The sequence below is a fragment of the Notothenia rossii genome (genome assembly GCF_949606895.1).
Source record: "Notothenia rossii genome assembly, chromosome: 1".
Classification (NCBI taxonomy): Eukaryota; Metazoa; Chordata; class Actinopteri; order Perciformes; family Nototheniidae; genus Notothenia; species Notothenia rossii.
The window spans coordinates 82,432,098-82,456,764 of record NC_136912.1 but is presented as its reverse complement, the minus strand read 5'-3'; the positions used below and the strand labels follow the sequence as shown (position 1 = coordinate 82,456,764).

The 24,667-nt window shown below is 39.0% G+C and overlaps 2 protein-coding genes across 7 annotated transcripts in view; both read left to right on the top strand.

The window, feature by feature from the left end:
• The window catches only part of atp13a3 (ATPase 13A3), a 34,480-nt gene extending 28,778 nt beyond the window's left edge, over positions 1-5,702 (top strand). For both annotated transcript variants that reach the window (XM_079648472.1, XM_079648471.1), the window contains one exon: positions 781-5,702. In XM_079648472.1, the coding sequence (XP_079504598.1) occupies positions 781-978 (198 nt within the window). In that variant the 3' untranslated portion in view covers positions 979-5,702. The remainder of the gene's footprint in view (positions 1-780) is intronic.
• A 1,649-nt stretch (positions 5,703-7,351) lies between these two features.
• Positions 7,352-24,667, top strand: part of opa1 (OPA1 mitochondrial dynamin like GTPase) — a 40,791-nt gene continuing 23,475 nt past the window's right edge. The window contains exons 1-25 of one of the 5 annotated variants that reach the window (XM_079646800.1): positions 7,352-7,442; positions 8,748-9,072; positions 9,222-9,318; positions 9,535-9,642; positions 10,658-10,711; positions 12,413-12,495; positions 14,798-14,953; positions 16,907-16,960; positions 17,105-17,209; positions 17,451-17,537; positions 17,685-17,798; positions 17,932-18,012; positions 18,108-18,182; positions 18,281-18,352; positions 18,617-18,716; positions 18,898-19,028; positions 19,456-19,528; positions 19,843-19,915; positions 19,998-20,113; positions 21,066-21,130; positions 21,327-21,403; positions 22,423-22,588; positions 22,825-22,977; positions 23,715-23,823; positions 24,349-24,428. In XM_079646800.1, the coding sequence (XP_079502926.1) occupies positions 8,749-9,072; positions 9,222-9,318; positions 9,535-9,642; positions 10,658-10,711; positions 12,413-12,495; positions 14,798-14,953; positions 16,907-16,960; positions 17,105-17,209; positions 17,451-17,537; positions 17,685-17,798; positions 17,932-18,012; positions 18,108-18,182; positions 18,281-18,352; positions 18,617-18,716; positions 18,898-19,028; positions 19,456-19,528; positions 19,843-19,915; positions 19,998-20,113; positions 21,066-21,130; positions 21,327-21,403; positions 22,423-22,588; positions 22,825-22,977; positions 23,715-23,823; positions 24,349-24,428 (2,553 nt within the window). In that variant the 5' untranslated portion in view covers positions 7,352-7,442; position 8,748. Of the gene's footprint in view, positions 7,569-8,747; positions 9,073-9,221; positions 9,319-9,534; positions 9,643-10,657; positions 10,712-12,412; positions 12,496-14,797; positions 14,954-16,906; positions 16,961-17,104; positions 17,210-17,450; positions 17,538-17,684; positions 17,799-17,931; positions 18,013-18,107; positions 18,183-18,280; positions 18,353-18,616; positions 18,717-18,897; positions 19,029-19,455; positions 19,529-19,842; positions 19,916-19,997; positions 20,114-21,065; positions 21,131-21,326; positions 21,404-22,422; positions 22,589-22,824; positions 22,978-23,714; positions 23,824-24,348; positions 24,429-24,667 lie in introns of all 5 variants that reach the window. The other 4 variants (XM_079646799.1, XM_079646801.1, XM_079646802.1 and 1 more) reach the window with 4 other exon arrangements.

Sequence of the window (24,667 nt, the reverse complement as noted above, 5' to 3'; positions counted from 1 at the left end):
TGACCCTCTGCTGTTCTGCTGTGTTTGAGAGATACTTCATAACTGCTTTTAAAGACAAATATTTGATTTAAAATAAGGTCAAACTTAAAGCTATTTTCAAACTTAGAGCTACTGTAGTTACTGTATTTAAATTGAGATACCAAAGTGTATTAACGCAAAGCATCGGTTTGCAGCTTGATTATTAAGTAAATGAGTAATGCTCTTGCCACTTTTAGAAACCACCATAAAGCTGCCGTGCTGAAGGCCTTTAACACCTTTAGCCAGCCGGTAAAGGCCGTATTAATCCCGTTTGCTGCACTCTTAGTGTACAGTAGGTCTCAAGTACAGTGTTTTTAAAATCCAAGCTGGCTAGCCTTGAATGTCCAATATATAAGCTTAAGGAGGACATCTGTAAAAAAAGTTGTGAACTCCTTTTTTTGTTTGTTGATCTTTGACTCCATGAGCTTGTTTTTAGGGAGTGGGCTCAGTCATTAAGCCATCTGCTGCCAACTCCTTTAAACTATTATCATGCTGAATTTGATTTGGAATGACCTGCATGCATAAATACTTATCAGTGTAAAGAAATGTGCCTGTGTTTAAACGCAAATGGCTTCTCTCCAGTTAAATATGTTTGCATGCAATGGTTGCATTAGCAGATTTGCATTGGTCAGTAAAAGGGTTTTTAGAAAACCTGAGCAATAAAATGAAAACAGTTAATGGCATCTCTCATCCCTCCCTTTCCCTCTTTCCCTGGTATTTTTTGTTTTATTTGTTTGTTTATTGGGGTTGTGATATTTTCAGGGTGGTATAGACCTGCGATACTACAAGTGTCTGACCCGGCTTTGCTGCCCGAGCAGGATGACCCCCAAGGCTCGCTACATGCATCTGGCCCAGGAGCTCAGGGTGGACCCCGACTGGCCTCCAAAGCCAACGACAACAACTGAAGCCAAGACCCTCCCAGAGAATGGATCCACCTATCAAATCATGAAAAACTCCTAGCACCCCCCACATGACCTACAGGAGAAGTGTATGCATATTAGGCGCGTGCAGTGAATGCACCTTTAAATTATTCGAATGAAACCGTCACAGTAAGGTTGCTTGTTGTTCCGGTTCACAGCGACTTCAGTCTAATGCTGGAGTTCATGAGACATTGCTGCGAAAATCTTATGATCGCACATGACTACAAAACATAGTGTCAGTTCTCTCAACCACTTGCACTCTCTCAGGTCTCTGTTGCTTGTTATTTAAACAGCAGTAACATTAATGTACGCCTCTTTCCTTATTGCAATGTCTGAGCAGGTTGGGTCTAATATAACTTTGACCTTTTCAAATCGACTTCCAAGTCCACTCCAGAGCTAGCGTCTGACATGTGCTATCAAAAATGTTCTGGAACAATGTCTTCATAGCCTTTGAGAATGATCCTAAAAAAACAAGTAGAAGTATAGTATATTATCAAACAGGTGCTAGGTTGTAAGACCTACCATTACCAAAACAGCGATTACTTTATTGGTTGTTTTGAAGTCCACTCTGTATGTTTTAATTCACAGCAGACACAACCTCACTTGTTAGGATGTTCACAGTTACCATACTCGGATTGCTACTATGTAGTCGTCACTTACAGCTAACCTATATCATTTATATATAGTCGAGGAACCATAACCAAAAGGAAAGCTTTTATGCTTACCATGAACCCCCAGGGATACATGAAATGATTAACTTGAGACAAGAAATCATATAGTCAACTCTCACTGTAAGTTGTAGCAGATTTAAATCAGCTTCTTGTTGATCAATTCAAGGTTCAAGGTTCTTTATTGTCAAACTAACATAGCTACAGTCATTATGTCGTTGAAAATCTTAGGTCACAGGCTTCTCCAACAATGCAACACATAATACAGATAAGCAGACAATATTAAAACAATATTAAAATATACTATATTAAAAGTAATACAAAAAGAAAAAAAGTTTTTAAAAAAATTGCACACCTCAGGCATATTCCTATTTTTAAAGACAAACACAAAGAATATGTTGATTGCCTCTCAAGCGCCAATGCTCAAGGTTTAAAAAAAGTATAGACAATTAAATGGGGAATATCCCGGCTTTTTAAGATTTGGAAACTGCACAATAGGTCTGAACATATGGGAGACATTACATTTTTTGTATAAATGTAGTCGTCATCCATAATGTTGCATGTCCATAAAATCTTGCTGTTGTCCCCGGCCACCTTTATTTTTAAACCCTCAGAAATATAGAACTTGTTCACATTAAAAGTAAGGAACACTTATAGCGAAAGTGTGCTTTTAAAATGGGAAGCCTTTTTCCCAAACTTCAGCACGTTATACATCAAATTGATGACAACTAGAAAGTTAAGAACCTCAGAAAATAATCAACGGTTGTATTTTTCTTATTCACCCAGAAGTTTCATAAACAGTTCAAACATTTCAGCTAGTAGGATTAGGATAGTTTACCTTAAGGAGCTTTGATAAAAATAGTATTATGTAGAACAGTAGAAATGGCAAAAAACACCAGACTATAACAAATGCATACATTTCATTTGCGCTTTTCAAGGCATGTCGATTCAATGGTTCTTATTCTTGAATCTAATAACTGAAGTCTCCACTTCCTCAACTGTACTTTTCTAACAAAGCATGCTAACATATTAAATGTTATTGTGTTATACTTGCATACTTAGGCCAAACATTTGCCCCATCAGTGGTTTAAATGTGGCATCAGCCAACCTGTCTGTATTTTACTCACATGAGCCACCAGCACGGCTATACACTTTACATCTATGAGCTATGTCTGGTCATCAGACTGAGACTGAAAACATAACAAGACTCGCATGATGCCACCTTCCTATCGATCGAGTTTAAGACTTGATGGTTGCAATACTAGAAATATTACTACAGACACAGCATTACTGTAAAATAAAGGAGTATTTACATAAACATCTCTTCATCAAATGAATCTGCACAAGAACCGCATGAATTTGGTTGGTTATCATGGATAGTGCACATACATGAGACCATACAAATCTGAGCATCCTACATTTACAAAACTAATGTCAGACTGGCTCAGTAAGCCAGCAGTGCTACTTGCATTTATTTTCTATAAAAATCACATTTCTTCCTATGGAAGACTGATTAAAAGTGTTGTAGTAAATGAGGACAAAGCATTTTGCATCTTGTCAGTTTGCAGCACATTCAAAACATCCATGCAACAACAAAAGCTGGTAATGGTGGATTCTGTGTTTTACCATATACACGCAAATTCATGTATTACACATTGGCTACCTGCCTAGAGTTAAGGGCTATTTTTTTATGTTCACTGATTCAACTTTGATGTTGAAAGGGATACTCGCAGAAATCGAGTTGAGTAACAAACATTCACTCCTTGTGCATCTTGAAGGTGGCTGTATTAGTGGGTTGCTTATTATTCAATGTAAACTTGACTGTGTTGATTGAAGATTACAATAATGGCACACCAAGCTTAAGAAATGTACGTTGTTGGAATTGTTTGAGCAGTTTTAGTTTGCATTTTGCTGCTTGATTCAGCCATTACAATTTGTAGCAATGGAAATGACTGTACTTTAATTGAATTAAAGCTGACCACAGCTACTTCAAGGAGGAGAAAAAGCTTTCAGCGCAACCTTTTAAACCCACAAATGATATTGTTTGATTCTCAAAAAGCAGATTTAGGCTGGAGTATCACTTTAAAGCAAAGATGGATCAACAGATTTCCTCAATATCCACAATAACAAGTCAGCGCAGTTCCTTAAAGCCATTGTCTATTGAGATGCTTGTAATATTTATTACAAATGAACATGAATCTTGGGATCCATAATTTTTTATGACAAGCTCAAATGTGTGCTTTTAATTTTCACAGATACATTGTTTAATTGATGAGAGTATTTTTGTTATAGGATGTAGTGGGTACATTGTGTGAGGAGGGAAGATACCTGTGTGTATGTATGTATGTATATATATATAGTACTGTAGATGAAACTGGTAAAAATGCATAACATGGCTCAAATGGACATTCTTGTGCCAATTTGCAGAAAGATTCTGATATGTTGTCAACAACATGGGTTTCTATGCCTCTGGACTATCAGTGGCTTTTCTCAGTTTTATATTTGCGTTCAGGTTTCTTTTTTTCTTCTTTTGATACCTACTGAGGCTAAAACTGAATGTTGTATAAAAAAAGACTACATTTATTGTATTGCAATACGATAGCTATTGATTATTTTTCCAAAGACTTTTCATTACATTTGTATAGCTTATTTAAAAAAAAAAAAAAAAAGAACGTATAGCTTGTTTAGTTCTGTCAAATCTGATTTGTCCAGCAGAAAAGTGGACTTAAAAAGGTGATAATAATAATAATAATAATAGAGATGTTGGATTCTATCTGTATATATGAGATGTACATTTCTAGTGTGTGCTTACAAGTACAGCATATTTAGTTATATCAATGTTTGTTTTTGGATTATCAAAGGGCTGGTGTGTTTTCTACTATGTTGGTACTGTGTTCAATCAGTTGTCTGTCTACTTTTGATTTGTACTGTCTTTGATTTGTTTTTGTTTAAAATGTTGCTATGGAGTTCCATTAGCTTTATTCTTCTTCTTTTTTGGGCATGAATTCTGGGCATTTATTTCACAATTTTAAACATTTAATGTGAAGTATTAGAGGGGAACTTAAGTATTGGTTAAAATAGAAAGCAGCACATGTCTACTTTAGAGTTTAATGTTTAAAGAAAGAGTCCTTCGTAGAAACATTTATCTCTGCAGATTCTTTAAAGTACATTTGCTTATCAGTTTTTCTTTTGCTTCTTTTTTCTCTAATTGCTTTGTATACATTTAAGGACCTGACAGAAGAAGGGAATTAAACTGTAATTGTGTGCTCATCAGCAAATTCAGAACATCTGACAATCTTGTTAGTTTTCTGTTTGGTCATCCAATGAATGTGTTTCCTTTTTCTTGTCTAGTATTTTTTTAAAGATCATTTTCATCCATGTAACATTAAATTGTAATTGGCAAAAAGAATGTGCATTGCTGCTCTACATCAGCTGTCTATTGTAAAAGTTACTATATTGCTGCTAGGGCCTAAATGATTGAGCTGAGTCATAACTGTGCACCTTCGTACAGACAATTAAACAATTTCATGAGGTGTAAATACTAGTATTGCTTGTGTTCTACGCTACGCCTTTTATTCTGACACAGCAATGGCTTTTATGCTGAAACCTCTACGCTCTTCTAAAGGTACAACATATACCGAATGCTGACAGTTGGCCGCCTACTCGCATCATGTACAGTATTTGAAACAAACCATCAATGGCATTTAGATTGAGTCAGCCAATGAGTATATTGTATGAAGACTCATGTGGATGTTCCCTCAGGGAAATGTGTCTATTTGTAATTTATAAAGCAAATAAAAGTTGAAACCATAAACTGAATGAAAACATACTGTTGGTGAAACTTTTAGGTCCATCTGTATGTCCGCTCGTTCCGTACAGTTTATCTAATCTGCTTTCAATTTCCATTTCCCGCACCTCAACAAGAGGCTAATCTGGGGTATATGTATTTTTTTTTATTGGCAGAGATATGTACATTTTTTGAGAATTTTGTACTTAATAATTTATTTTTTATTTATCTTAATTTCTTTCTGCCTGAAGATTGTATTTCAGATTGATCTTGACTTCTTTCTTTTCAATAAATGTTATCAAAACGGTCTTTAGCCTGTACGAGTAATTTGTGTCAAGTGCCATGGAACACAATATCATAGCGCCAGCTGACGTGCCGCAAATGTCCCTAAACGTCACATGATGGCTGCTTAGGCCCTGAACAGCTGATCTGATATTGCTGTAACACCAGCATACATTGTGTATAAATACACAATTTTCTATTTCATACCATGGGTTATTTTATTTATGAAATATACAATGAATAAATATAAGTACTTTAGTAACCAAAATGTGATGCAGTAAATAATTCATACTGTATAAGTTTACACAGTAAGGCACACATAAACAGATTTGTATTTTATTTTTGAAATCCAGTCTTTCTAATCCTAATTGTATTGTGGGGTGGAGGTTGGAGTGAGGGAGGGAGGGAGAAGGGTGAGGTAAATAGAGGAGGGATTTAGTGTGGATGTTTTTTTAGTCTTTTGTAATAGCAGGGATTTCTGGAAAACCTGATAAAACAGGAGAAAACCCTATCTGAGCAAAAAGTGAAGCAGGGGGGTGAGGTAGGAGGAGGGGGAAATGGAGGAGGGAAGTAGGGGCTGGAGGGATGGAGTTACTGTTGTCTAGCCGGAGCTGATTCACCAGTAGCCTCCCTTTTCTCCATTGTCTCCTCTGAGGAGTTGTTTCTCGCCTCAGCTTCCTCCCTCCTTGATTTCTTCCTCATCTCCTTCTCTTGCATCTTGCTTAGCATTTTCTGCAAGATGACGTCTCTATCCTCAGTGTCCCTCCTGCGAGAGAAGAAACCTCTCCTCTTGCTCTTCATGTAAAGACAGAGGTCTTCCAGAAGTTTATTTTCCTCCTCCATCTTTTTCTCAGTCGTTGCTCAGCTCAGACGTCTCTGAGCCAGGTTGTCCCTCTGCTCCTGTACCTGTTTCAGTTGTGTCTCCGTCAAATGAACCTTGGTCTCCCAGCTCTGGTGTTTCTGGGCCAGGTCTTTGGAGAACATCTCCTTCTGCTCCTTCATCTCCTCCTCAAACTGTTTAACTTTCGTCTCCAACTGTTTGACTTCCCTCTCCATGCTCTGGTTCTTCTTGGCCGAGTCCTTTTCCTCATCCTCAACCATTTTTTATTTAAACTGAACCTCTTTCAATTCACTCTCCCTGCTCTGGTGTTTCTTGGCCAGGTCGTCCTTCTCCTGAGTCACCTCTTTTAATTTGGTCTCCACCAAATTAAACTTGGTTTCCCAGCTTTCTGATACATGAAATCCTTAATATATAAGAAGGCTGGAGAAAAGATGCATACATTGGATGTCCTGTAAAAGGGAAAGTGTGACACTGACACACATTTGTGAGACATGCAACATGTTGCCTATAAACCAGGTTGCAGACATATGTTAATCATTGAAATAGGCAAATGTCTTTAAGTTAACATATTTAATCTCAATTGTCCACAACAGCTACACCTGTTTATAAATGACATTTTATCTGAATGTTATCTGTATTTCAGTTGCAAATGTCCGACTAACAGGTAGCCCTCTACATTTTGTATTTGTGACCCCCATATGTCCTTCCATTCTGATGTTACAAACTAAAAGCATCGGCTGACAGTAAGCCATGATTACCTTAATGTTGGCTACATTTGAGCAAGCACTGCGAACCTAAACATAGGAACTCTTTAATTGATACATTTTCTGTCAGTGCTGATTTGAATGTAGCACCGTGTACAGGAAGTGGACTGTCAGTCTTGCTGTGTCCTTGTTAGCTTAAGAGCTAACTGGCTTCCATAACAGGCAAGCAAATGTGTACCATTTGGAAAGATGAATTAAGTTGTACATAAAGAGTGAGTTTGAAACAGATTTGTGTTTACCCGCTGTTGCTAACAGCACCATGCTACGTGTCGGGGATAAAGCTGCCTGGTAAGTTCACATTTAATAAAGGAAACGGCAGCTAAAGCTAAGTGTGTTAGCTGTGTAGAAGGAAAGCACACACAGCTGCTAGCTGGTCATTCTGACAGCTGAGGAGGACAGTGAAGCTAGCTACCTGCTTCGTGTTAATAGATGTCGTCTCGCTAACTAGATGCTGATTAACTTCTCCATAATCTACCAGCACTATTACTGATAAGCTACATGTGACGCTGTTGTGGATTTAACGCTGCTTAATGCCAGTTAACCAAGCTAGCTAACCCGGTGTTAGGGTACTGTGGTTTATCCTATTGAGTCTACCCACATGTGGACTTACAGACTAATATCACTTAAGCTGACATGTGTTTATAACGGGTTGTTTAGCTAACATTATAATGGTAATATACCTTGAACTTTTGCAGTGTTATTGAATGTCTATTGGTGACATTACACGTTGTAACTTGGGGTCATCCCTGTGTTCTCACTTACCTATGTTATAAAATAACATTGTAAGGGGTGGATTGCAGTTCAATTAACCAATAATGGATTGACAGTATGGTCCTATTTTAGAAGAGTTAACATCAGTAGGTGTAGGTGGATGATTAAAATATTGACAGAGGGAAACATACATTGAACATGGAATGGAAAACATTTCTGTAAATATAAATCCCTTTTAAGTGTGTCCTTAATATGTCTTATTTGAGGTATATTGAGCAGGGGAACATAGAACCCTGGGAACAAAGATAAGCTCCCTGTTATCAACATTCACTTAACTATGTACTGTATGGCACTTATCAGTTGCTTCTCTCTGTCACAGTATTCCATGGGCTGGTTCAATTCACTACTTTAGGACTGATGATGGCTTACAGGCTAGATATTAAGAACTTTTAGTGTATCGTGCTATATTTTGCTAATCATACAACTGCTACTTCTTCTGTTTTTGTTTCATCAGCAAACACATGTGCTAATGATACAAGCTTTAGATTGTCTTGTTCCAAAATATCACAATTCTGTCCTGTAAAATATTCTCTTGAGAGTAGAATTGAATTTAATGTTTACTCTTTGACGAGTAACTGCCTTGGGATTACTTTTCTGTCTGTGAATATATTTTCAGGGGTTATGATGTTTATGCAATAAGCAGATGACGAAGGTGAGGTTTCGTCATTTTTGTGTTTAATATTTTTGTCATCTCAGCATGGCCTGCAGGAACCTGGTCTCCACCAACATGGGGGTGAGATTTCGAGTGCCGCTGCAGAAGCTGCACCCTCTGTCCCGTGCCATCCACCACCGTTACTCTGGAAACAGCAACCCCCAGCGGCCCCCTCATCGCGCAGCAGCGCGCTACTTTACCTCCATGTCACGGTTGCCCATGCGGCCCCCCAAGCCTCCCCCAGGGTCTGGGGGCCGGGGCCACCAGCAGCAGCGCAACTTCTGGGCGATTCGTCTCGCTGCCCGACTGCTGAAGCTCCGATACATTCTGCTCGGGTCGGCAGTGGGAGGAGGTTATACTGCTAAAAAGGTAAATATTCAGTGTTTCTAATACATTTGTATTTAGTAAGAGAGTTGTAAACCTGTCAAATGAAAAACAGACAGCCTTCACTAGCTACAGTATAATTGCAGTCTGAAACCATCAAAACAAACAATTCATCAATGAAATTTTATCTCCAGACTTATGAGGAGTGGAAGGATATGCTGCCGGATTTTAGTGAATACAACTGGGTCATTCCCGATTTCGTCTGGGAACTGAGTAACCAAATTGATCTTGGTAAGTGTTTCAAGTTTTATCTCACTATTCAAAAGCATGTGTTGTATTTCATATGTGTTTTTCATTGTAAAGAATCCCTGAGTTTAGTAACAAAAACAGAGACCATTTTTGATACATTATACATAAAAAAAAAAATTGCACAACAATGCATTGTGAGATAAGACTGACAAACTTTTAGTGTTTTTTCACTTGCCATATTGTCTCTTGTATCCACAGATAAACTGACCAAAGCTCTACCAGAGATTGAAGAAATAGTCAAACTTCTACCTGACTTCGACAAGATAGGCGAGAACTTCTCTTTCCTCAAAAGCCTCTTGTCCTCGGGTGAGTATACAAAACTATAACATTCTTATTTGACGACATCAAAGTATGTCAGAGAGGTTTCAAATAAAAAAAACTATAATTGTAGCCAAGCAAAATTCTCTCTTTCATCTGCATTGGTCTCTACTTTTATTTAATATATCTAACATTACTTTTGGATGCCATATGCTTTTCTTATAGTGTGGTATCTGTAATTCACCTACCACAAAGTGGCCTTAGAGATAAAAGAGTTATAAAAATGACTTAACCTTAAGTGCTGCTTTTTCTGCAATAGTCTACCTGCCTATGGTTGCTAAAATATTCTACAAAGAAGCCTCGTTTACACCAAAGAAAGAAGAGTGGTTTCAAAGACAATCGTATAAAGTATGACTATAATGTTGCATATAGTCATTTATTCTTATGGGATGTGGTGCACATGGCTGGGCAGTGCTGTGTAGTTGCTTTGTATTGCACTGCTGGTTTTGAATGTGCTCTTTGCACAATGACACCCATAGCTGAACTGAATAGAAGAATGGTTTAAAATAAAAGTATCTACTCATGACAATATCATTTGAAACAACCCTTGAGATTTCTTTTTAGCAATTTGGCTTTTGTTTTTTTCTGTTAAGATTTGTAAACAATGACATAATATATCCAAAGCTATTAGTTATTATAATTTAATGCCAGTCTTAAGTCAAGTTTTTTTTTTTATTCAGTCAAAAAGGATTTATTTCAATAAAGTATGGTAAAAGAAGTGGTAATGTTTTATGTTATAATGAAACATAGACAAATATATTTTATTCTGCCTATAGACCACTAGCGAGTAAAGGTAACCTCTCATTTGAGGACCAGTTTGGTTTGTGCTTACTCATTTTCTGTGGCTGCTGCACCCGGCAGCTTGATTTTAATACACATCATTTAGCTGTGTCCCTGCTTTGACCACCATCCCTCTGCTTCTGTCTTTTATGATTTTTATCTTGTGTTGTTCTTCCTTTCTCCTCCTCCCCATCCCTCCTGTCCTCCTCCACATTCTTCACAGGTGTGAGTTTGGGTAGTGAAGTCAAAGGAGCTTCTGGTCTGCATCTGTTGTTAGGTGTGTAAACCCAGCACTCTGTAGCACTGCCCCTCTTTTCTCTCTGTCGCTGTTTGATCACCACCTTGCCACAAAATCGGCTTGGTTGTGACTTCCTGCTTGCCATGGTTCGGTTGTAAAGGCGGTAGCAGAGCTTCCCCCAGGACGTTGGCTTCCAGGTTGCAGAGCAGTGCTGCTGTCAACAATGACAGTGTTCATGGTTAACACAAGTTCTGTATTCAGTGAAATGTATGACCTGCTGTCACCAGGATGGCGAAAAAGTATTCCTATTAATGCAGACACCCAACTTAACCCTGTGGCTCAACATTTGTTTACTGAATCAGAACTCTTTATGTGTCCCTCCTTTCTGAACCCTTTCAAAATTCGTAGAGAACTTGATAATTTAATTTTCCAAACGTCATACATATGCACAAGTGCAGTTATATTGGCGTGTTAAATGGTGGCAATGACATGCCATAATAGTACATGTTTCTTCCTGGTCTGAAAAGCACTTAAATGCAGATCCAGTGTGTTTGCATTTAGTTTGTCCCCCTCTTCCCTTCTGACTCTTTAACCTGACTGTCCTTGCTGTACTTTGTCCTACTTTTGTGGTTTTTGCCTCCTTTGACTTCCACCCTCTCTCCCCTGGCCTGTATGGGCTGCTCTCTTTTTAATAACGCTCGCATTAACTGTTCTTCGGGGTGAGCTCACTCTGCTTTCTGTCATTTCTACTCAAATGTTTGGAAAATGCACACAACATAAATGTTACATAGAACATCAGTTGATGTTTTAACATATCAAGATATTGGAACATGCATATTGTCTTAAATAAAACATAAAAATAATCATAATAATAATAAAATCCTAAAATGTGTTATGGTCCTCTACAGTTGGGGACGGACTATGTTTGTCAAATGTTGACAGACACTTTGCCAGACGGGACCACACCTTTGCTGTGAGTCATACAATCAGCAAAGGAGTGTTCCTGGCTCTTTTGTCTTCAACCTCTCGACCTCACACCTTTTTCATAGCCTAAGGGAAATACCTTTCTTATGACTGATTTAAGTTTTCATATTATATATTAAGTGTACTTAATGTTAATTTTTACCATGCAGGTCACAGGCTCTGTAAACACCTGCTTCATTTTACTAAGCGGAGTTTGCACTTTGCATGGCAATAACAGCATGCCATTTCACATCATGAGAATCTTTGTTTTATTCAAAGTGGGTTTACGAAATACAAAATGTCTAACCGTACACCTAAATGTAACCAGCTATAACTATGTTTAAACTTATATTGCTTATTTGTATCTGCTTATCTTCTGTAGACACCCTTTCTTCTTACTCATTACATAACTAGCCATGATTTCTTCAAATAATCTCAAGTAGTTTGCACTTTTTAAACATTACTGCTGCAGAAAAATAAATAAATAAATGTCAAAGTATAGTCAAAATAATTCAAATACTTAAATAATAACAAAATATTATCTTTTTTTCTATCCACTGTTGGTCATTGTCGTTGTGCTTTTTATAGTTATTTATTTACATTATATATTGTATTATATTGTTAGATATATGTTCAGTGCAACATTTTCCAAGCATTTGAGATTGAATCACTCTGGTCTTTATTCCTCTATATTAATGCATGCTTTATATAATAGCTTTCTGCCATCTCTTCATTTTCACAAGTAACCTCTTTCTGTGTTGTTGTGTCTCAACGTAGAAACGACAGGCGATCCTCCACTAAAGGCCACAGATTCTTCTGCTGCAGCCAAGCAAGATGCCAGCGACAAGCAATATAAAAAGGCAAGTTTCTTAAATGTGTGGACACTTATCTTTGCCCTTTGTACTCTGCCACTGCTCCGTTTCACTCAGCTTCCTCTGGACCTGGCAACTCTCCACTTCAGTGGCAAGAACGCTGGTCGATTTAATCAAAATCTACTCGAAGCATCATATACACCATTTTAAGTTGCCCTTCAACACAGCTCTAAGTATATTTGTATAACCCTATTCAATCACGAAGAGGTTTTAATCAAAATGGCCTATATTGTTTGATGCAGGGAAATATTTTTCCTTTTGAGTGTTTTGATTCAATCAGTTCCTCTGAATGTGATGTGAGGTTCACATGCTGGCCGGCTTTAGTTTCATTAAGGTAATGTAAAAATGGTACGGTCATATAATTTAGGCACACTAATATTTGTCATTGCTGCAAAAGGGCCTCTATTACTTGTCATGCATCGTAACTAGGGATGTAACGATACATCGAATATCGCGATATCGCGGTAAATAAATGTCTCAATACCGTCGTGAGACTGACAAAATATACCGCGATTTTATTTATTTATTTTTTAATAACTTTAAAAAAAAAAAATTTAAACCTTTATTCAACCAGATGGTCCCATTGAGATTATCGATCTCTTTTTCAAGGGAGACATGTCCAACATGGCAACAAGTAGGTTACAACATGAACATAAAACAACAGATAACACAAAAGGACATGGTATTTACAGGGCTACATGAACATACCTAGAGACATTGACAAGTACCAACAGTATATTTATATCTCGCCTTGTCAATAAGCCTCACCTTCTTGGCAACAAACTGTATTGTTTTTGAAGTGGTGGAGAGACAATGCACAGTTTTACACACTGCTGTCACCCATGGCCAAAGCATATCTCTCTGTCAACATCAGTACCAAGCAAGAGAGTTTTTTCCACAGCAGGGGATATTGTAAACGCCCAAACATCCCAGCTTCTACCTGGAAATGTGGACATGCTTATATTCCTAAAAGATAACCTTGATGATGCTGAGTGAGTGAGTTAGAGTTGAGTTACTTGAAAACTAAAGTGAAACTTGATTTATTCTATTGCAGGGTCTGATTATTATATTGTTGAAACTTTAAAAAACTACTATCCTACTAAAATGCTGTACAAATCAGATTTATTATTTAATAAAGAGAAAAAATTCAAGTAAAAATAAATAAAAAAATTCACATTTTTTTTCTTTCTTTTTCAATATCGCGATAAATATCGTACCGTGGCCTTTTTATCGCGATATTATCGTACCTTGATTTTTTGGTATCGTTACATCACTAATCGTAACTGTTGCAAAAAATGACTTTCATGGAGGCCATTCCTTTTGTAGCTTTCAGTTTTGCAGCACATTGACAGAACTCATCTGTTTTCATCACTGTTATCCTCTCTGCCTCTTGCTCATCTTGTGTTTTGTTCTTTTCCAGTAAGTGACCCATTTCAGTGTCCCTCTGTTTTCCTATTATGTTTTCAAGTGTTATTTTGTCAATGCATAGTTAGAGTTTTAACGATGAAAGCAAGATGGTTTGACAACAAATAGTATGAAGTCTTTCCTCTCCTACTTCCTGCTTCTCATCTCTAATCATGGTCTCCAACATGAGCACAAATCAAACACAACAAGTTGATGTTTCTATTCAAATTACATTGATAAAATATTGTATCTGCATTTCAAGTCAAATGATGATGTCATGTTGGGGACTAAAATAGATTTCACCTGCTGTACTGTACGCTTTGCCCTCATAGCTATGTTTCAGCGCTAGCTTTGCTTATTTTAATCATCATGTTCAGCCTCATCAGGACGATGATGTTCAGAACCACCTAACAGCACTGTGTTATAGCACACACGTTTCCAATCTCTTATCCTATTCATTAATCCTGAGTTTAAGTATAAACGTAGCGTTGTCTGGTAAACATTCATCAGTCCACATTGGTGCTTGATGGCGAAGGAAGAGTCACTGTTGTTGCCTCAAGCTGGGAGGTGTGGGTTGTAGCATCAGTCACCTCCTCCACCTTCAGTCCGGCAAAGTTTGGCATCTCCCCTTAGTGTTCGAGAGGGACGGACTTTGTTGGGTGGCACTAATGATGGTTGCACGATTAAAAAAAAAAGCCTTGATTCTGTTAAACTTGAGCCTCGACTGAGCCACCATTCTCCAGCTTGAACAGCCATAATGCGCCAGGTTTCCTTTGTTGTAGCCCATTGATTGGATGCAGCATTAGCTCGTTTGGCTGAGCCCAGCGGCTGGTTGTTGTGTTTGTTGCTGCTCCTACATGTCTCTCATTATGACGTACCCCAGCAGGGTCTGCTGGGCGAGCTCATTCTAATTCAGCAGCAGATCCAGCAGCACGAGGAGGAGGTCCGGCGGGCCGCAGCAGCCAATATTGCGTGTCCCCCAGTGCCAGAGCCTGCTCCCAGTCCACCTCCGAAACCCAGCCCCCCTCAACAGAAACGCAAGGTGAAGGTCCCACTCCACTTAGATCCGCCCTCTCCCACCAAAGTCTCCTAAAGGCCACAGCTGCAGAGAAGAGACAGTATTCAAAATATATACTGTATATATATTCTAGGATCATTTCAATTAACAGCCGCTTAAGTAACATCAAGCTGAAAATAAGTGTTTAACGTCCTCTGTGGTAATGGTTTAACCGATTTGTGCCCGCAACTGGAATTTTAAATTGTCATTGGTGAAAGCGTTCTCTGAGCTCGCCTTAACACAATCTGAACACTCTTGTTGGCTGAAAAGGTTTCTTTTTAAATCATATAGCCTTTAAACAACTGTGCATTTGTTTTGCTTTTGTGATATTTCATGCCATCTAAACATTTCAAAGTTGTACTGTAAATTGGCCGAAAGTATATCCATACCATATTTCTGAACATTAAACAAATCGGAACAAAGCATTTTTATCCTACGAAATATAATCTTTTGGCATTGATGGGTTAAAGGCTGTTGCACCTGTTATAACAACCAACAATACTTCAGCAAGGTGAGAAGTTAAGCCACTGGAGGTTGGAAAACACAAGAGTTTCAGCTGATGTTAAGTTGCTCTGGCAATTATATGAATTGAATAAACCTCTTTCATACAATAATTGAAAATCCAAATTTTAGCAGCAGTGCTTTGTTACTCTCTAACACAGGGCATGGTAGACACAACAACATGAACAGCTGCCAAATAATTCATTAACATGAATGCATTACAATGCTTTGGCGATGCAATAAATACGTTGTCTGTTATGTAGACCAAATCGACGGTAACATCTTTGGACAGAATCCACCACCATAAATCACAACTCCCTGACTCGATGTATTTATTGCATTGTTAGTGCATCGGATTGCATTATACACAGGTGATCGTGTCTAGCCCTGTTATTAAAGCAATGGCGTTAATGTTAAATATATATTTACTTTGTATAGCTCATATTATAATATTTGTAGTGCAGGCAAATTGGCCTTTCAATACTATATAGTGTGTCCCCTACAACATCCAACAGTAGCCTCCATGTATCACCCCATAGTGTCAGGCTAAGCGTCGGTTGTGGAGAAGGCATGCATGCTCCTCCATAGCTTGGTCCCAGCAGCCCAGTGACGTAGCTCAGTCTCACTCTCATGCACACGGACGGATAATCATCAGCAGCACTCCATTAATGTACGGACACACTGCATGGAGTGGAGTGGAGGCCAGCTGCATGGTGTGAGCTGCTTTTATTGAAGATACCATGGATGCACCCAGCTGTGTGATATCATTTGAGATTTGACTAACGAGGTAGATGCCTCGAGCTTATGAGCAGTTTGTTTTAATGTCTAAATAAGTGTCTTATTTTTGGAGTTTCAAAAAACAATTTAATCTTCCTGGCAAACATTGCTAAAAAGAAAATGACAGCACATTCTCAAAATAGTTAACAGTAGTTTTGTAGTCTTTGAAAATTCCCTTTCCTTTGCTGCCAATCCCATTTGTTCATGTTTGCTGTGTCTCCTGCTTTCTGTCCTGTCTCTCATTCTAACAATTTGCCTGAAGTATAACAAAATACACAATCAAATGATGTTTGCCTAATCCAGAGAAATCAATATGTAATGAGAAAATGATTTTGATATTTAAATCGGCTGTGTTTCAGGGCTCTCTGATGATTCGTGCCCGTTTGGTAATAATAGCTTGTCGATCGCACCAAAGGAATAACAGAATGATTAGTGTTTGCCTGAAATCTGTTTTGTGTTCCTCTCTTTATGCAATAATATGATTGTTAATTCTGGTTCTTTCTGCCATACAGTGTGCACATAATGAACCTTCGTGGTGCTGGTGGGATGTCATGCTTGCACAGTGAGAGCACGGGGAGCCCTTATTGTTCAAAACTAAAAGAAAACATCAACTCAATTTGTTGCTGTTCTTTTTCCTATCTTTTCTACTTTAACCTCTAGCCATCAGACAAAGAAAAGTTCGACCAACTTCAAGAAGAACTACTCCGTACCCAGGTACAGTAGATGCTGTGTTACTTTGATTAACTCAATCTTTTAGTTGGAACAGAGGAATGTTTGTAATTGTGGGAATCATGAAATTGCCAATACGTTTACATTGTACCTGATTGTGGTTGTTTATTGGTACTTTTTATCCCGTAGCTTAAATATCAACGCATGCTGGAGAGACTGGAGAAGGAGAATAAAGAGTTAAGGAAAGTGGTGCTGCAAAAAGATGATAAGGGGATCCACCAAAGGAAAGTGAAGGTGGGTTTCACATGTGAACATTAAAGTGTCCCTATTAAGCTTGGAATTCTTCCTGATTGGGATTACGTTATTAAACTTGTATTCAAATGTTTTAGATTCTTTGGGTCTGTTTTACTGCTGTTTGCTGTCTCTTATATTAGTGTAGATATTTATTAACGTTACTGTCACTCTGGATAAAGTAATTACACTGTACATTTACAAATCCATAACATGTGTCTTGCCATTGTGTTCCCTCGTGCAGAAGTCTCTTATTGACTTGTATTCTGAAGTCCTGGACATCTTGTCAGACTACGATGCCAACTACAACACTCAGGACCATCTACCCAGGGTAAGGAGCATGTACTTCTACTGCTCATAGGAAATGAACTTTTTTTTAATCAAAGACATAAAGGTATATTTAGTCTGTCCTTTATACCCTCCTCTGTCCTTTGTCTGATGTGTAATATGTCATCCATTTCCTCCTCTTGTGTGTCAGGTGGTGGTGGTCGGGGATCAGAGTGCTGGAAAGACGAGCGTGCTGGAGATGATCGCTCAGGCCAGGATCTTCCCCCGGGGCTCAGGAGAGATGATGACACGCTCTCCCGTCAAGGTGTGTAGGACAAACCTGGCTGATGTTTGTGTAGTCTTTACTCTGAAGAGTTGACAACCATTGTGAGCCAGAATCGAGATATTTTTTTTAAGAGGACAAAGTACAGTTCTGATGGAGTTACTTTTTTCTACAGGTAACACTCAGCGAAGGCCCCCACCACGTGGCCATGTTTAAGGACAGTGGCCGAGAGTTTGACCTTACCAAGGAGGAAGACGTAAGTCAGGAATTCCCTCCAACTTTTGGATTATTTCAGCTCCTTCTTACGAGTTATACATTGTTACATCTGGTGTGTCCTGCTCTGCCTTGCAGCTGGCTGCTCTGAGGCACGAGATTGAGCTGAGGATGAGGAAGAGTGTGAAGGCGGGACAGACCGTCAGCTGTGAGGTGAGATTTAATGCTTCCATTTAGAAAACAAAGCTCTTACTTGCCTATTTGAGTCTCTTATGCTTCATGGAAATTGATGTTTATTTTTTGCATGACAGACAATATCCTTGAGTGTCAAAGGCCCGGGCATCCAGAGGATGGTGCTTGTTGACCTCCCAGGAGTCATCAGCGTGAGTATACATTATTACATTAATGAGGATGGGAATGCTTACATTACATGTTACTTGTTTACACATTTCCTTCGCTGTTTACTTTTTCCTAAAAGTTTTATATTATGTATGCAGGATATCCATTTCAGATACTTAATGACCTTGTGATGTTTAAGCTTTGTAATATTAAAGCTATTAGACCAAACTTGTCTTTATAAACATGGTAATACAAATGCAATTTTTGAAAGGTTTTTTAATCATATTTCAAATGTGTGTCTCTCTCAGACTGTAACTGCAGGCATGGCGGCAGATACTAAGGACACTATCTTCAGCATCAGCAGGGCCTACATGCAGAACCCCAATGCGATCATCCTCTGTATACAGGGTGAGCCATGAGTATAATTCAGTAAGAGCAATAAAGGCTTGGAGCCAAAGAGGCTTGAGTCATGTTTGGCAAATAAGAGTATTTTATATTAAATGAAATCCCGCACTGATTTAACACAGACACGCGCCTTCACTATCACGATCACTATCATATCTCCTGTGCTCCCCTTGTCTCCCTCCAGATGGCAGTGTCGATGCAGAGAGGAGCATCGTAACCGACTTGGTCAGCCAGATGGACCCCCAGGGGAAGAGGACCATCTTTGTTCTGACCAAGGTGGACTTGGCTGAAAAGAACCTGGCCAGCCCCAACAGAGTAAGAGGCTTAACTATCCCCAAAATAGAAAGCAGCAACAATGTTTCTTATAAATGTAAAGGATTATATCTGCACCTATACCTTGGCTCTTATAAATGTTACTTGTAATGTTTACTTGCTTTGTCTTCTATCATAAAAAGGATCAACAATGCCACAGTTCAGTCAATGTATAGAAGTCATACAAATCAATCATAATGTTTGTCATCCAGAGTTGAATAGCATTAGTATTGCAGAAATGGTGAGTAAAGGAGCTGCATTTGTAGATTTCAAAACAGTTGCAAACTGATGAATAGAGTGCAGCTGCTCCACAAGAGGGAGCTCACCACCTTTATTTGAACTCGTTGGCCCCTCAATGAGCTGATGTTAGGGAACCGTGCGCAGAGTAGACTGGTGTAAGAATTTAATTTAATTTACATTTTTATTTCAGATCCAGCAAATAGTGGAAGGGAAGCTGTTTCCAATGAAGGCCCTGGGCTACTTTGCAGTGGTGACAGGAAAAGGTAACATGTTGTCCTGAGTTATCCATCATGCTACATTTAATATCCCAATATCTAATGAAGATGTTCAGGTCATGGTTACGTCTGAACTTGGTTTCAATTGTACACTGACTACGATTATCATGGAGCAAGCTGCAGGTTAATTTGTTTAAACAGCATATCGTCAAACTGTTTTGTAAGAACGTTTGTACCCACTTTAACCTGAATTATGTAGCACTTGTACCATAATGACATATATTTACATATTCTGAATGAGACCAGACATTAACTGAATTGTGATTTACTCACACCTTGTTGTGCTGTCTTCCTGTGTGCAGGGAGCAGTGGTGAAAGCATCGACTCCATTAAAGATTACGAGGAAGATTTCTTCCAGAACTCCAGATTACTAAAGTAAGTCCCATGTGATCCAAATATCAATGCTTCATCGAAGGAATTCATTTAAAACGGACAATTCATATATTTATACAACTAGGGACGGCATGCTGAAGGCCCACCAGGTGACCACGAAGAACTTGAGTCTGGCCGTCTCTGACTGCTTCTGGAAGATGGTCAGAGAGTCTGTGGAGCAGCAGGCGGATGTCTTCAAAGGTAGGACTTCTCTTACAGGACTAGCCCTCTCACAGGAAGGCTTGACTGATTTATACTGTATTCCTTATTATTTGTGTTACTGAGTGAATGTTAATAATCAATGTATTTTAAAGTCCCTGGCATGTTTAAACATTAACTGTACATGGAACAGGTGCTCCTTCTCCTCTTCTCTTCTCCCAGCGCCTTGTACCTTACTCTGCCCGCCCTGCCACACTTTCCCACTCTTTCAGACCTGACTTCCAACTGCAATTAGTCTAGACAATCTCCAACCCATTGCTAACAGCACAGGAGATTTATGGCGGTGAGACTACAGTTCCCATAGGCCCATTGTGTGGCGTATCGATCCATATCCCATCAAATCACAAACAGCCGGCCTCCGTCCTCTATGCTTGGCGCCACTGTGGCCCCTCAAACCGGCAATTAGCCTAATCCCCATTGTGCATAGGGAGCTGTGGAGAGGGACAGTGGTCCTGGTGTATGTTTGTCTGTGTGCATGCATAAAAAGTGAACTTACACTTGACTTGACTGTTTGTTGATAGAGTGTGTGATTAAACCCATCCCCTCTCCTCACGAGGGACCAGTTAAGACAGCGAGTGTGCAAAGTCCTCACCCACTTCTTTTAAAGGATAGGCACCATTTGCAGTCTGAAAGCTACTTGGATCAAACAAAACAGGCCCTATCCCTGTATGGACATTGCCTCTTGAATATAGAGAATTCATTTTTGATGAAGCTGAACATCAGATGTGAACAATAGAAATGTGCAGGATAGAAATGATCTTCCAGACATTTAAATAACAAATCAGATATTTTAAGGTAGAGTTTTGAGTGGCCAGGTTAGCTTTATGATGAAACTATTTATGTTCAATTATCATTTACATTTTGTAAATATGAAAAGTTTGTCCATTCTGAGAAAGGTTTGTTTCATCAAATTCACCGTCTCTTCCAATCCCAGCATCTCGCTTCAACCTGGAGACAGAGTGGAAGAACAACTACCCTCGCCTGAGAGAGCTGGACAGGGTGAGAGACACACAGCAACCACACCTCACATTTATAATGCTCCTAACTAGAGGCTCAACAAAAGCCAAATGATTGGTATTGTGTCCCTGTTTTGAAAAATCTAAAGATATAAAACAAGACAATATATTAAAACTGTTGCACGCTATTCAAGCTTTTCAAGATTTGACCGTAACAATTCCTTTCTGTTCTTTTGCAGAATGAACTATTCGAAAAGGCCAAAAATGAAATTCTGGATGAAGTCATTAGTTTGAGTCAAGTGACCCCACAACACTGGTAAGTCAATGACAAGCTAATATCTAATGTTCATTTTGTGTGCTCATTATCATTTCAAATACAGGTACAAGCATTTATTAAAACAAACGTTCTATTTGTATATAATCATTTTAGCACTGTCACTATTAATGTTTTATCTACTCTATATAGGATATTTATCTTAATTAGATGCACCCTATTTAGGACTGAATGGTGTTAAACCTGGCCTTTGCTGAAAGTCTATAAGATCATGCATTTGCACTGCCCCAGGACTCAACCAGACACGAGTACAGAGCTATTTCTAGAGCAAAGTGCGGGTCTTTATCTCTGGGGTCATTTATCTTTGCATGAATATATAGTTATACCTCACCCCCGATGAGGAAAACCTTGCTAAATGAGATGTATGCATGGTGTTGGGACCATCCCCAGTGTGTGTGCCATCAGTTTGCCAGATCAATACTCTGATGAATGGCCTATGGAGGGGAACCGGGGTGACCCTGTTAACCAGCCAGCAGCCAGCCAGCACTATTGGAGATAACGCTTATTGACAGTGAGGAGTGCTAGCCGGAACAAAAGGGGCGCCTAATGAAATATGAGTGTCGTTTATGATAAATGAGAGAGGCACAGCCATGGTCTGCTCTCAGGAGGACTTTGGTTAGGGTTTTGTTCCATTGTCACGCTCCCCTGGAGAGAAAGAGCGAGAGTGTGGAGGCTGTTAGCTGCTAACAGGGTCACACTGGAGCTGTAGTGGAATCTACAGTCAAGTGTAATTGCAGCAGCACTGACTTCACAAGTGATAGCAGCTCATAAGAACAATCCTTCACTCATTGTTCTTACCCGACCGGGTCACTCTACTGGACTGGACACCTGGAACCAACTTTGTTACAAACACACTTGCTTGCTAGATATGTCTCAAATATAAATCTGAAAATAATCAGGATTCTACAGTATGGGAGTCAACAAAAGCTAGAGGTACCAATGAAGAGATATCTTCCTTCTCCAAGTCGAAATGTGCCCTTATTTTACATGTTCTCTTCCAGGGAGGCCATCTTGCAGAAGAAGATGTGGGAACGTGTCTCCACTCATGTGATTGAGAACATCTACCTGCCTGCAGCCCAAACGATGGATTCGGGTACCTTTAACACCACCGTTGACATCAAGCTCAAGCAGTGGACCGACAAGCAGCTTCCATACAAAGCACTGGAGGTAACAGCTTACACCTGATCATTATGGTATTCAAAAGGTTACTTCTAAATCATTTGCCATTTGACTGATTATCACATTCTTAGAATAAGCATTGCCTGTACTTGTTGTTCCTTAATATATATATTTGGTCCATCTTCTAGCCACAGAGAACAGAAATGTAAGAAATATTCAATCAGGCACTGGCCTTGTGGTAATATGAGCCTCCTCTTTCCCCTCTATACTTGGCCTCCCGTTAGGTTGCCTGGGAGACCCTGCAGGAGGAGTTTGCCCGCTTTATGGCTGAATACAAAGGCAAAGACCAAGACGACATTTTTGACAAGCTGAAGGAGGCTGTGAAGGACGAGAGCATCAAGAGGCACAAGTGGAATGAGAGGGCCATGGACAGCCTGGTAAACACACCGTAAATCCACTCGGAGCACACAGGTCGATTTAACATCTCCTAAAGCAGACATTTCACCGTCAATAAAATGCAGAAATGGATCAAGCAAAGACGACCCATCAATGCCAATTATTTGAACTTCTGGTACAGGACAAAATACCAGTGTTAATTTGTATTTATGAATGATCTTACTACATGTGTTTGTCTACAAAACAATATATATTCTTCAAATTCTGAAATGTATTTAAAACAACGAAAAACTTTTTACTGTCATGGACAAAAAAAATGAGACTAAATATGATGGATTATTATAAAAAAAAATGCAATGCAGCACATCTTTATGTTAGCAGTACTCGGAGTGACTTACCTACTTTAATTCAAGTTAACAAAATCAACAGCAAGACTTAGGCTCTGGAAATGAGCTGACATTTGGGCTAGATGCCATTTATTGAATGTTCAAAATAATCTGATGAATCAACAAGACTAAAATGTCCACAATTATTGTATTACTTAAACCACCAAAAGAGTGATGGTGTCTTTGACTAAGGTGATTCTTAAATCACCAGACTTGTAGTCAACTAAACTAAACTTAGAAAAAGCAGGAGGGGATTGACTTAATACGATAAAAAACATATTAGGACATTTGACTAAAACACCATGAAACAAAACACACTTAATATGAACTAGCAATTACTTTGAAGCTGAACATGTGTTTTTTATGTTCTCCTTTGTATGTGTGTGCATCAGAGGGTGATCCAGCACAATGCCCTGGAAGACCGCTCCATCACAGACAAGCCCCAGTGGGATGCAGCCATCATGTTCATGGAGGAAACCCTGCATTCACGCCTCAAAGACAGTATGTTGGCCATGATGGCTTCATACAGTGTCACCTAGCCAACATTAGACTCCCTTCATTGTCTTAAACAACTTATACACCTGCCTGTTCTATTGCCTTATGTTGTTTTGAAGATCGGTTGACTAAGTATAATACAGTTTCACATCAGTGAGTAGAATTGTTGAAGTAGCAGCCACGTTCAGCGTCTTCTCCACCTGGCTGGCCCTCTGTAAATATTTCCTCTCCATTAGAATACAAGGTTAGCATTCAAATATAGTCATGTCAGATCCATGTCAATTACAGAATGAATTATTACGCTTGCTGTGGCACATTGTAGTAAACTGTTAACAAGTCACAGACACACATATTACAAGAGAACAGCTTGTGAGACGTGGTCATGTGACATCTTCACATACGATCTCATGTTTGTTTGAAATAATGTGGATAGAAGGTAATGTAGGTAGCTTACTCACAACAAACATAGCACTCTCTTTTAATATGTCTTTTCTCCTTTTCTTTCTCTTTTCTTCACATTTCTTCTTGTAGCTGATTCAGTTATCAGAGATATGGTTGGTCCAGGCTGGACGCAGAGATGGATGAACTGGACGAGTCGCACTCCAGATCAGGTCAGAGTCCGAGGGGTCTCCCCAAATTCCAGGTTGTTACATTTTTACCACAAGGCCTTTAGAAAGATTGTGAGGCATATGTAAAACGTTTATAATACCAGTTCTAAAACAGCTAGTTTAAATCAAGTAATCCTTTTCGTTGAGCTATCCCTAATTACACACAGGACAGGAAATAATCATCAATATCTTAAAACCCATTCACCATCTCAAGGACGGCGCTCACTTCCTTTTCGTTTAAC